Source organism: Protomyctophum parallelum, assembly GCF_964188405.1.
Source record: "Protomyctophum parallelum genome assembly, chromosome: 22".
In the NCBI taxonomy this organism is placed as follows: domain Eukaryota; kingdom Metazoa; phylum Chordata; class Actinopteri; order Myctophiformes; family Myctophidae; genus Protomyctophum; species Protomyctophum parallelum.
This window is the reverse complement of record NC_139714.1, coordinates 2,216,460-2,230,228: the sequence shown is the minus strand read 5'-3', so window position 1 is coordinate 2,230,228 and position 13,769 is coordinate 2,216,460. Positions and strand designations below refer to the sequence as shown.

The window sequence follows — 13,769 nt, the reverse complement described above, 5'->3', positions numbered from 1 at the left end:
GTTTACAGAGTTGTTCCCATAACGATACCAGTATCGGAAGAGCTGCCGATAGTGCCTAAAACGCTGGTATATATGTATTGTTTTTTGACTGTATTTTGTGTATTGTAACCTCGGCTACATTGAAAATGAGGGCTTGCCCTCAACTGTATTTCCGAGTATAAATAAAGGTGATGATGATGATGCCATTCCGAGCCAATGCAAATTACCAAATGATATTGGCCATATAGCCTAGGCCCTATGCGGTGAGTGTCACGACGGACGGACTGACTGACAGGTTTTAGCGTGGCTGACAGGTTTTGCAGGTTTTCATAGTAAACTGCAACATACGGTCGCAATTAAATTGCAAAATGTTATATAAAGCTACAGTCCTTGGGAAGGGAACCCCTTTTGGTGTTTTAAGCATTCTGTTCTACTTAAAAAAAAAAAAAAAACTGCAGATCTACAAGCTCATAGCACGGCACCGAGTGCCGCGCTATGAACTTGTAGGGGGGGGGGGGTCCCTGGAACAACATATTTTCAGATGGGGGTCGGCGGCCAAATACAGATAATCTTTGGGGTCCTTGACATGAAATATTGAGAACCACTGATATAGAAACATGAGGTCTAAATGGGTTAAGAGATAAATAAAGAGACAATAAAGATGGAGACCACTGGAGATAGTTAAATTGTATAATATTCATTTGTAATTAATCTCATCTCTCCCATACAGCTTGGGGAAACATGGGAAACGTTCTGAAGAACCAGGGCAAGATGGCGGAGGCCGAGCAGGCGTACAGGAACGCTCTGTACTACCGAAGAAACATGGCCGACATGCTGTACAACCTGTGAGTTCATCCTTCTGACTACAGAAACCTTGACAGGAGGGGGACTGCGCGTTAGTCCGACCTCCCGTTAGTCCGACTACGACACTACGTGGCCGGTTAAGACTCACCCGGTGGCTTCCACATGTGGTTGTCGTTAGTGTTAGGGTTTGGGATAGGGTTAGTAATGGGTCGGGCTAACGAGCGGTCGGACCAGTGACAGGATATCTGACAGGATTGAGCTCTGAGAGAGAGAGAGAGAGAGAGAGAGAGAGAGAGAGAGAGAGAGAGAGGCAGGAACTATTTTATGGCAGCGAAACACAAACATGATCTGACATACGGTGAGGAAAAACCCTTTTCCAGTCAACACAAGTGACAAGACATGAAACAGGACTTGTGATTGGTGGAGAAATAGCTTCCTTTGTCCCCTGTGGCCTTGATCTCTTCCTGCTGCCAGTGATGTGATTTATTGTGATTGGTAGAGCCTCAGGGAGAACCTGAAGCAACTTCAAATTTTCCCACATTAACCCTCATTGTCAAAGGTGGCCACCCCTTATAACAGCCCATGTCTTGTAACTGTAACTGTTTTATAGCCTGTCTTGTTACGGCCATCAGAATGCTGACTGTATAGAATGTGAGGGGAACCAAATGTAGTATCTTTTGTTAGTGTTTGTGGTGTTGTTGAAAACAGAGATGCTGTTTCATGAGGTTATGTAAAATGTGATAATGGGTAAAAAGGGGATTGCATCTGGTGAGAGAAGCTTCTTTGCTGAATATATACACATATTCGGTGCTTGACAGACAGACCATTGTTCTCTCCCCAATTATTATTATTATTATTAGAGTAGGTAATTATTTAGGTATTATTTACAGTAGGTGAAACGGCACCAAACATTCTCCTCAACGTAGTGGCTCTTCTGTGACTTATTAAATGCAGTTGTGTCCAGTTTGTAGACTAGAGGAGTAATGTTGCATCTTTCTGTTCCCCAGGGGCTTGCTGCTTCAGGAGAACCAACGATATTCGGAGGCGCTGCATTATTATAAACTGGCCATTGGGAGTCGACCAACTCTAGCATGTAAGTACTCTTAAGAGACTTCTACTGTAACGTCATACAGTATCGTCTGTCGGGTGGAAACCTCATAATATGAGCTTTCCACCCGACAGACAATACTGTCAATCAGCGTAACACAAAACACCAATCAGTGAACGACACTAGCCCGGAACACGGAACCTGATTGGGTCTAAAATCTGGGCACTGCTAATGCCTGGTTGATTTGTGGGAGTAACAAAAAGGTGACGTCATCTTCAGTCTCCAACCTAATTGTTAATTTGGAGGAGTATGCCATCACTCCTCTCTATATAACATTACCTGTTAGTCAGTCATTGTAGTTATCATGGTATGGAGTATCAAGTAGTATTTTGCTGCTTTATTAGAAGACAGGCATTGCTTATAGCTTTTTTCTTTATTGCTTTATTACTTTTATGGCTTGACCCTGGCTTATCGCTGCTTACAGCTATATTTATATTTGAATTGCATTGTGTACAAAGAGGGTATAGCATAAAAAACATTCTGTACTGCTTTTGTATTGTACTATTATGGAAAGCTATAAGAAGGTCTCATTTTCATTCTGGATCCTGGTTAAATCACCCCTGGCTGCTGGGTCATTTAATCTGGTTAATTTCACCCCCAGCTGGGTCATTTCATCTCCACAGTGAAGCCATACGAGTCAGTCTCCCTCTAGATTATTTATTACTCATATCTGGGCTGAGAAAGTGAGAATCAATCTCTCTGCACTGATAATCTCTCACTCTATCTGACTCAGAAAGACAGGTTGGATGGAAGTTACCAATATTCATGGTCTCAAGACCAGTGGTTCCCAAAACCTTTTAGCTCGAGATCCAAAAGAGAAAAATGTGATTTCTCCCCGGGACCAAAGCTAGTGAAATTAGCAGATCTTCAAGTTGTGAGCTTGTGGATCTGCTATTTTCACCCCTTCTTAAAAGTTTAATTATTTCTTTGTAAAATTCTTCTTCTTTCTACTGTCTCCTCATCTCTCTGTCCCTGTCCTCTTGCACAGCGGCCTACTTGAACACAGGTATTATTCTAATGAACCAGGGCAGCCTGGAGGAGGCCAAGCGCACCTTCCTGACCTGTGCCGAGATCCCAGACGAGAACCTCAAAGACCCACACGCCCACAAGAGCTCCGTCACCAGCTGCCTCTACAACCTGGGGAAGCTGCTGCATGAACAGGGACGACAGGAGGTGAGTGCTGTTATACTGTTGCTATAGTGCTGTTTAGGTTGCACAATAGGTGCATTAATTGAAAATTGTATTAACAGTTTGCAGAATGGGTACAGTTCAAGGAAAGTACAGGTTAGGGCTTTAAGCAACTATTATTATTAGTAAATCCACTAGTTGACCTCGTTGGTACTAGTTGACTATAGTTGATGTCTTTGTAGGCCTCAAGATCAGCTAGAATGCTAGATTATAGTCACCAATGTACACAGTTTTTAAATATACAAATATTATTAAAAAGAAACTAGGCAACTAGTCAACTAGTAAAAATCACTAGAAGTGAATGCCAGGTCAATAGGTCAATACAGGTCAATACAAAATCTGCTTGTTTACATAGGTCCTCCATTTTCAATCAGAAAGTGGCATCATGTAAATTTGTGTGTTGTCGTATCGCGGTAGGTTCTGAATCTCTGCACCAACACAACATCTTAAAATATTATTGTTGCATATTGTTGGCAAGACAATATTTCGAATCACCCACACACTAGAAAGTATGCATGTTGTTTTGTATACGTATGTTTTGTATCTGTAGTGTTTTTTGAAAGACAGAAAATATAGTTCTGGAAAATATAGGCAGAAATGGGCATGGCCGCAACATTCAAAATCGTAGCCGGGTTGTGCTTACAACTATGCCACGCTTCTGTGGCTAACGTGGAAGTGCCTCTCGGCGTCTTTGGAAAGCCTACACAGGTTGTGCAAGGACGTGCTGTACTTGGCCAGTAGCCACTGTGCCGATTTGAACAATTTGGGATAGGGTTTTTTGTCTACTCTGGCAAAATGTCATGTCGATCAGTCCAATGGTTTCTGAGATTAGCTGTACACAGACGGACAGACAGACAGACAGACGGATGGACGGACAGGTGCAAAAACAGAATCTCCGTCTCCTGGCCTTCCGGCCCGGGTGCATGGAGATAATACGGTAAAACTTGAGTTTTAAATTCACCACTGGTTTCTTCTTATTGTCCCAACAGGAGGCGCTGTCAGTCTATAAGGAAGCTGTACAGAAGATGCCCAGACAGTTTGCACCACAGAGTCTGTTCAACATGATGGGTCAGTTACTGATGGAACGCCTCTATCTCCATCTCCATTCATACACTGAGCTGCTGTGTGCACTGAAATGTTCATGTTCTGTGAAGTATCATTTACATACAAAGTGGTATTTTGATGAGGTGAAACCTCTGCATTGAATTGAATTTCCCTCGACTCCAAAAAGTAATTTAATTTCTTATGTGTGTGTGTCTAGGCCAGTGATTATCAACCTTTTTAATTTCCAAGAACCATCCATTTTAGATTCATTGATCGGCCATTGACCCCCATTTGATAGGATTTAGATCTCCGGGACCCCAATCTGAAATGTGTATTTTTAGAAAGAGTTGGTCCATTATGTTCTGTCATTTAGTCCAGAATTCCTTTAATGCCTGTGTACTTAAGTTAAGATAACACTGGAACTCTGATCAAAATAGCCATTCTCGCATGTTCTCCAGTTGTATTTACTTTTAATTTAATAATTATTACATGATGGGGAATATTAAATATAGATCATTTATCTGGTGACACCCTCAAGGACCCGAACCACATGTTGAGAACCACTGGTCTAGGCCATTAACACACGTAACACAGTCCGGAAACTGGGAAGAGCTTTACTGGTTCATCAGCCAGGCTTAATTAAGATGTGAAATAAAGTAAGATTGTGAATCTATGGAATACTTGTTGCTTACTTTAAAGTCATTGAGGCCAATTCTAAATATGTCTTTTTGAAATACAGTTTTGAGGAAAAAAATGTCAAAAGATCTGTCACAAATGTATTTAGGCGCAGACCAAGCAAGCAAGCAAAGATTTGAGTTAAAAATGTTTGCTTTAAAATATGAATTCAAAGATTTGCACACAAAAAAAACATGACAAACACGCACGCACGCACGTTAAAAGCTTTCTTGGATTGAATGGGTTAAATGTATTTCTGACCTTTGAGTTCAACACAATGAGGATCATTTTTGTCAAATATTTTTTTAATACCAATTTCTTCAACAGTCTTGTTGCCATGATGTTTCAGTACTTCAACAAAAACATGTTTAATATACTTGAGCCACCTGTTGGATTCCAACACTAATAATTCCAATAACTCTTAAACATGTGCTCAGTCTTTAGTGTAGATGTAACCGACATGAGCGACATCATCTCCAAGAGAAGCGAAACTAATCCCTGTAATAAATCACATCCCTCGTGTTATTGTATTACTAACTACATCACTGGAAGCACATCATGAGTGCATAGTTGACATTACAGCAAGGCTAAAGCCTGCAGCATTCCTCTGGGCAGCCTGAGCACATTGGGAGAGAAAGAAAGGGGATAATGTGTTTTGCCAGGTGGAGGGAGGGCCGGGGGGGGGGGGGGGGGGGTGTCTGGGGGACACAAGTGATGTCATTAAACCCTCTTTACCACTGGGGACAAAAGTGACAAAATCTTAAGGAGCTTTTTTTTGTCTCTGTGACACATCTAGGGGCCACAATCTGCATTCAAATATTTACCTATAAGCTTTCTCATTGGTCGATTTCCACCGGTTTTGTTTCTACCAATGACAAAGCTTCTAGGAACAACATTGCTGGCTGTCTGAAAAAAAAAAGTTATTAAAATGTCGACATATTATTGCTTATAGCAGCTTTAAAGGACTTGTAATTCCATAAAAAAATGAGAAAAAAAATAAATGGAAAAAGTGCCCCTCGGGGCACAGGTCTCCAGGGCCAGGTCAGGTTATTGTGGCCTCCTGGTGGCGCTATAATAGGCCAATGTGAATAGGGTGCCATTTCTTCTTACGCCTTTGATGGCAATTGGATGATTTTAGGCAATTTGTTACAAAAATGGGTTTTGCAAAAATCCGCCTGTTGGTGGCGCTATAACAGGCCAATGAGAAAAGGGTGGGATTTATTCCTCAGCCTAGTAGGAAAGTGGGTGAAAATGTTCAAAGAAATTGCACGATGCGTTCATGATTTGAGGCTTTTTGTTCAAAACAGGCCAATCCTGCAAACTTTGGAAGCCACTGTGAGCCAATTAGGATGGAATATGAAATATTGGACAAATCCGTCTTGAGCACATGTAGAGATACTGTATAACGATTTGCGCGATTTTTGGACAGAATCTGGAGGAGTAATATAAAAAAAATGTTTTACAAAAGTCTATAAAAGGCAGATATGAAAAATGCAGGGCAAATGTTTTTCCTCTGCCTCTAGGGAGTTCAACGTTTCACACAGATTGGTGCAGTTATACTGTAGGTAATCGGCATCGACCGGGTTAACGGTACGGACGGTACGGTACGGACGGAGTGCAAAACATACTCAAATGCAATCAACACTATACTAAAATTGATCAAACATTGGCTAAATTGTCATATAATGTAAGAAAGAGCCAAACATTTTGAAAATAATTATGATTATTTTGGGGGGTCGCGGCCTGATAAGGTTGAGAACCAGGACCAATGCCCTATCGGGTCGCTGCTTTCACAGATCAAATATGTTGTGATTGAACCAACATTTTGGTTCAATCAACTGCTGCATTGGTTGGGTGAGGAAAAAAAGAAGAAAAAAAGAAAGAAAGAAAAAACATGCATGGATAAGAGAGACAGAGTTCAGACCCTCTTATCTGTCTTATTGCACCTGTTAGGAAATGGAACAGATTGATGCTTATCAAGTTATCGATTGTCTCGACTTTCGCACAATCTACTGCAGACTCTCTCTGGAGGAAGGTTAATGAAACTGTGTTGTAACAACGCAATCATTTCAGTGACAAACTGGCTTCAATCAACCTCTGTTGACTGAAGCAAAAGAAGAAAAGGAAAATAAATGCAAACATCGGCCTCATCGTTCTTCTGATATTTTCTTTGAGCATGAAAGTGTAATGTAACTCATAACCCCCCTCCAAGAATGAGTTCCTTCTTAGTTTAAACATCATCTAAAATAGGTTTTCATGAATATATGACCTTTGCCCTCTGTTCCAGGAGAGGCCTACATGAGGCTGAACAGGCTGAAGGAGGCAGGTCACTGGTACAGAGAGTCTCTGAGGTCCAAACACGACCACATCCCTGCTCACCTGACCTACGGCAAGCTGCTCTCCATCACCGTAAGTCCCTGTTCTCTGGCTGCTGCATGGGAACCGCCGTCAAATTGTATGTACAGTATATATATAATAGAATACATTCTGCCTGTCTCTCTCTCTCTCTCTCTCTCTCTCTCTCTCTTTCTCTCTCTCTCTTTCTCTCTCTCTCACTCACTCACTCACTGGACATTAGCCAGCTTAGACCAGCGATAACTAAGCACACTCCTGGGATGCTTCCATCCATGAGTATTTACTAGAAGAAAGAAGAAAGGTGATTATGGGACGCATCCGGTCCTTTTAGGGACCTTGAAGAAAGAAGAAAGGTGATTATGGGACGCATCCGGTCCTTTTAGGGACCTTGAAGTGATGCTAACCTGACAGTGACGTCGCTGCCAAACACCGTTCAGAGAACGAGAAACAAGGCAGCTGTATTCATCGGCATAATTTCATTTGTGAGTGTGTGATGTCTGAAGGTCAGAGACATGGGGAGTGAGTCTGGTGCAGCACAATGCCAACACTTACAGTAGTCACTGGATAAGCTCCAGGTGTGTGTGTGTGTGTGTGTGTGTGTGTGTGTGTGTGTGTGTGTGTGTGTGTGTGTGTGTGTGTGTGTGTGTGTGTGTGTGTGTGTGTGTGTGTGTGTGTGTGTGTGTGTGTGTGTGTGTGTGTGTGCACACGCGCATGCGTGCAATCGCAGAGTCCAACTGCCTGATTGGCTGACTGCAGATTGGCTAGAAGTGCTTACCTCTCAATCTGTAGATGACAACGCAACGGATGAGCTACATGAGATTGATTTTAGAAGGCATTTGTGGAATGGGCCTCAGTTCTTCATGGGTTAAATAGAATACAAACTAGGAAACCCACTTTATAAACTAAACTGAATTTGAAATGAGAACTAATGAACCATGATGGTGACAACAGATGTGTCACCATGGCAAATGATATGTATAGCTATTAGTTAAGGCAAATATACTCGAGGGCCTCATTCAGTGCTATGCAAGTTCCACATATGTCATACGCTGTCGTGGCAATCAGCTGACCATTTGGGTGGGGTATTCTAGGGCTGCAATCTTTCTGCATTCCTTCTGTTGCATTCCTGGTTGTCGTTATGAGCTGTTTGCTCCCACCGCCACCCCAGCATCACCGTTGGGCTCTGCTATTTTTGTTCCCCTGGGGGGGTTGTTATTGTATATCTATCTCCCTGCTCTTAATGGTTGATGATGGTTGTATAATTGCACTGATCAGGAGAACAGAGCAGAGCCGAACGCAAAGATAGAATATAATATGCACACTTATTTTCTCATTCTATAATAATATTTGTTCAATATATTTGTGAGTAATCTGACTGAACAGATGTTGTGTGAGGTTTGACTGAGGTTTTGGACGAGGAAGTACAAATATCCCATGATGCTATCTGAGTGACCTCTGTGACCTCATCTAGAATGGCTGTCCCCCTCAGGGTGCTGGTGATGCAACACACAACCAGAGGTCATTCCAGCGCTCCGTACAGAAACTTTCCATAAACTATGAATGCATGTGCACAGGCACAGGTGCTGAATTCCTCCAGGCACTAGTCAACAGATCCAGGGCCCTGAGAGACATATAGATTGAGCCCTGTCCCCCACAACTAGGCTTAGGGGACATACAGGAGAGGCTGGACGTTTCTGGGACAATGGGGCCCACAGTCAAGCTTATAATTCAATTACACTACTTCCTAATTAAATCACTCCATCAGATACATGTGTCCATCCAGACCAGTCAGGACCCCATCCATGCTACAACAACAACAACATGGTCAAACTGTAGTCCTGTCACGTGGGAGAGTAAACTTTTATCTTTACCTTCTGGAGTCTTATGATTTCAATATGTTATTTATTAGGATAAACTATTCTGTTTTGAATTTGCTTAATAAACATGATATTGTCTCTGTCGGTAGACAGAGTTCTGAGCTCAGAGTTGAGCCAGAAGGCAAAGCTCTCTATCTACCGAGCAATCTTCGTTCCTACGAGTTTTCTTCAACGGGTGGCTGGCATCTCCCTTAGAGATAGGGTGAAAAGGAGCCAGCTTAGGTGGTTCGGGCATCTGGTTAGGAGGTCCTCGAGGCACGTCCCACTGGGAGGAGACCCCGGGGCAGGCCAAGGTGCAGTTGGAGGAAACACATCGACTCACTGGCCTTGGAACGTCTCAGGATCCCGGAAGGAGAGAGAAGTCTGGAGCTCTCTGGTGGAGCTGTTGCCCCCGCGACCAGGACTACCGACTACGGATACACGGTTGAAGATGGATGGATGGATGTCTCTGTCGGGCAGAAACCTCTTATCTCCATAGTCTAACTTGTTGTGTTTTTTGGTAAATTTACGCCCTACTTGACCATACTACAGCATCACATACAAGTTTTTTTTTCTTTGTTGTGGACATGTAATTTATTTCCACCCGACAGACACAATAGGGAGCCCAAGACATTAAAAAGACAAACCCCCTCATTGCTCCTCCATGTACCCACATTTCTCTCACCTTATACTAAACTTTGTAGCTTCTATACTTCTTCTAGCTGATTCCAGGGCCATACACTGAGTCAGGCTCTGGTCCCAGTCAGAGACCTCTGGGTGGAACAGGAGTGGAGTGGGAGAGAGAGAGCTGTGGTCAGTCAGCGCTGCTGTGATTAATGAGCTACAGATTAAAGCTGTGCTGTTGGATACACTCAGTGGCAATGCTAACCACTAGCTAGCTCCCACTGGGATAGTAGCCTTCACAATGCAAACAGCTCAGGTCTAAATGTAGACGATGCGGGCAATGTCGCACAACTGGCTCTAAATATAGCTTAGCTACAGTATCTCTACAGCACAATCTTGAAGTTAAATTTTAGGCAGAATGGACAAAATATCTGCATGATGGTGGAACAAAAATATGTACTGTCTAATGCAGGGGTCTTCAACAGTGGGTCCAGGACCCCTAGGGGGTCCTCGGAGATACTGCAGTGGGGGCTGCCAGATCTTTGTGTGATCTGCTATATTTTGCGAAGAGGTTTGAGGTAGAATGAAAAAAGAGCAGACCAAGCACAGAGCCAAAGGACAGGTTTACGGAGTATTGAGGGTTTATCTCTATTCTCAGCTAAGGGTCGTGGGTGCTTCGCCTGATAAACGTTGCTATAATGGTTAAGATACTATATGTATTTATAGATACCGGTACTTTTTCCCCACTCTTGAAATCCTTACATTAACTCTGAACTGCTCTCCTTTCAAATAGCGAATGATACAAGGGGGAAGAGAAGTAATTGAATGTGACGTTTGGCTCATTTAGAGCCAGCCATGAGCATATGGTAAGAAGCTAATGAACCCAAACTAATATGAACAGTCTCTCATTTCACGTTGAGTGTAGAATCCATCGGCAATATGGAAGCAATCAGTGCAACAGCGTAGAGGAAAGAAAGGAAGGGAGGCCTTTTTCACAAAGAAAGACGCAATATATTTCTCACACACACCTGCATGCACAGTTGCACACACGCACATACACGCGGACACGCACACACGCACACCCTTTGAGGCCTTGATGTGTTTAAAAGGTGGGGGAGGGGGGCGGCATACCCTTCTCTTTATGAGCTTCAGTTTCCTGGTACTGAACAGCAGTGCTGCCATGTCTCAAGTCATGCATGGCGGCACAATAAAATAATGCATAGCAGACACGATAAACTGCAACTGATGTTGTGATGGCTGTGTGTGTGTGTGTGTGTGTGTGTGTGTGTGTGTGTGTGTGTGTGTGTGTGTGTGTGTGTGTGTGTGTGTGTGTGCGTGTGCGTGTGCGTGTGCGTGTGTTTGCGCATGAGTGGTTGTGGCACAGGATGTACAGCTGTACATTAACCTACTATAGAACAAAGGATGTAGAGCAAGGAAACTACATGCAGGTGTCATGAGCAGAAATGTGTCATGTGTTAAACTGTTACAGCTACTAACTGCCTGCATGGATCCAAGTAGAGATGTTACGATGCCAGCATCACAAAAGCTGAGCTGATATATCGGCTCGGTATGGCTGTCCATGCCATTCCTGTGCGATATCCTTGTCTTTTATCGCATGATGTTTCATCTACAATCATATTCAGTTGATGTTGCACGACCGCTTTATACTCTTAACTGGTTGCACACTGGACGCGTTTTTCGGAAAACCGATGGAGAAACGGCGCTAGAAATCAGAAAAACGCGCTCGGTGTGCGTGGGGAGCTTTACTGTACTATTTACATGATTATTTTTAATAACTTATAGCTGCCCGTTAACTGTTATTAATGGAATTTGTATTCATTCCTAGATCCAAGTAATGATTAGTAAGATCCAGGTTGAATGTAGATGTAGGAGCTGTAGGAGTGGTTGTAATGTATATATTTTGAAAGTTGATGTATACTGTATATCTTGATTTTTTTTTTAATGTGCTTTCTCTCCTCCAGGGGCAGAAGACAGAAGCAGAGAAGTACTACCAGAAAGCCATTCAGCTAGACCCCACCAAAGGAAACTGCTACATGCATTATGGTAAGAAATACACTCCATGACCAGCGTTCAAAAATCTGCATTCAAACTTCATCATCATCATCATCCTCAACTATTTCACTTGAATTTCACATGAACGTTTCTTTTACAAAACCAACCAGGTGGCCCGGGCGGCTAGTGTAGCGGTCCGGGCACCTAGGCTGCTAAGTCAGCCTGACGGCGTGTCGCGGGTTCGACTCCCGATCCCGACGACCGTTGCCGCGTGACACCCCTCATCTCTCTCCCCATTTCATGTCATCATACTGTACACTATCCAATAATTTATTTATACTTTTTATTGTCACAGCTAAAACCATTCACATCAAATCCATGACCAAATTCATTACACATATATGTTAACATTAAATACACATACTGGGCTATTTGGAGCTAGTGTGTTAGAATTGAGTGATAATCGTTTAGATTAGAAGGAGGGAAATATCTCAGTGGTCTGCATGACCTTGTTTCAACAGCACTGTTGAAGCTGATACGGACATGTGAGGTAACACAGACGATAACCGTCCGGAGCGCTCGCCCCCAAAACACACTCGCCCCCATTTATTTTTTCCCGCGGACCGCTCTTGTAATCGTTTTACTGAGGATATGTTTAGAAATAAGGTTATGTTCAGGCATAGTTTTACTGAGGTTTAAGTTTAGGAATACGGTTGGACAGTGTTGTACTCTTAAAGACCTCATTTTGGGCAGAGATTTATAATGTTTCCTAAAATTGAAGCTAAGCTCCTTGACGAGGTACACAAATATGAATGAAGCTCAGCTACTGTAGACTTGGATAGCATTTGATACAGACTTATAGCATGTTATGTAGACAGCACTATAATTGCATTGTATGTAGTCATAGCACGTCATAGTACATATGTATAGCATAGTAGTATATATGTATAGTTTATATGTATAGTTTCATTATATAGATATTCCACTGTTACTCATACTGACAGTAAAAACGTGATACCACATCTCATCCACGCCTCTCTGCCAAAGCAGCATTTCATATCGCTTTGGAAGGGACAGGGTGCTTTTCTCCCCGCATGTCTCTATCTACAGGATATTCATAGGAAATGAAACATGGCCCGTCTGGCCGAAAGAGCAATTGTCTACCGGTCACTCTCTCTGTCGCTATCTCCCTCAATTCCTCCCGCTGCTTTCCCTGTGTGTCTTTTGGGGGTTTGAGTTGTGTTTAGGTTGCTGTCTTTGGAGTGGGGCTGTTTCCTCTTCCTGAGATCCACACGCTCTTTTCTTTCTCTTCCCTCTCAATGTTATCTTGCAGTCTCTTGTTCTGGGTGAGGATTATTTGGAATGGTACCGCTCCCTTATCCTAATGCTGTAAATTGTGTGTGACTGACACACTCACGCACAGGGTGTGATTGACAATCATACACTGGTGTGTATGATTGTCGTGTCTCGTGTGTGTGCGTGTGTGCATACGGACGCACGCACACAGGAGTGCAAGGAAGTGAGAACAGAGATGGTAAAAGCCCACCAGAGGTCAGATAACAGAGATGAGCCTCCTTTCCTGTCATTGTTTTCAGTTAAAACACATGTTTACATGTGGGGAACATGTGTGTATCATCTTATTCAAATAGCAGATCTACATGCTCACAAACGTCAAGTTTACTAAATATTGAGTGTTTTAGGTCGCCTTCACACCAGGATGTTATACTGCAATTAAAACGAATCCTGCTGTGTATTGTCGGAAAGTGTGCTTCGTTTGGCAGGTGTGAAGGCTCATTCGAATTCCGGTGCGGATCAGACAATCGCATTATAGTTCGCCAAAAATCTGGGGTTTCGCTTCGCTTCCGAGAGCACCTGACTTCAATTCACTGCAGGTGTGAATGCAATCAGCATCAAATAAAGTAAACGAAGCAAACAAATATGTCCCTTTACCGTGCGTGGATAGACGAGGTCAAATGAGGAGACCGAAGCCCTCATGGAAATATATTCAGACGAACATGTTAATCAACTGCTTATAAAAACACTGCAGTGTACAGAATATTCTGTGCGTAAACATGGAGCGCTGTCACTGTGTGGGGAGTGGGGACTTTATTCATCTTATAAAT

General features: G+C 42.9%; 1 protein-coding gene across 1 annotated transcript in view; it reads left to right on the top strand.

Annotated features, from left to right (window-relative positions):
* tmtc2a (transmembrane O-mannosyltransferase targeting cadherins 2a) overlaps positions 1–13,769 on the top strand; it is a 70,394-nt gene that overhangs the window by 42,839 nt on the left and 13,786 nt on the right. Inside the window, exons 4-9 of the mRNA XM_083757921.1 lie at positions 710–824; positions 1,791–1,876; positions 2,880–3,064; positions 4,069–4,147; positions 7,086–7,207; positions 11,616–11,697. Of these exons, the coding sequence (XP_083614047.1) occupies positions 710–824; positions 1,791–1,876; positions 2,880–3,064; positions 4,069–4,147; positions 7,086–7,207; positions 11,616–11,697 (669 nt within the window). The remainder of the gene's footprint in view (positions 1–709; positions 825–1,790; positions 1,877–2,879; positions 3,065–4,068; positions 4,148–7,085; positions 7,208–11,615; positions 11,698–13,769) is intronic.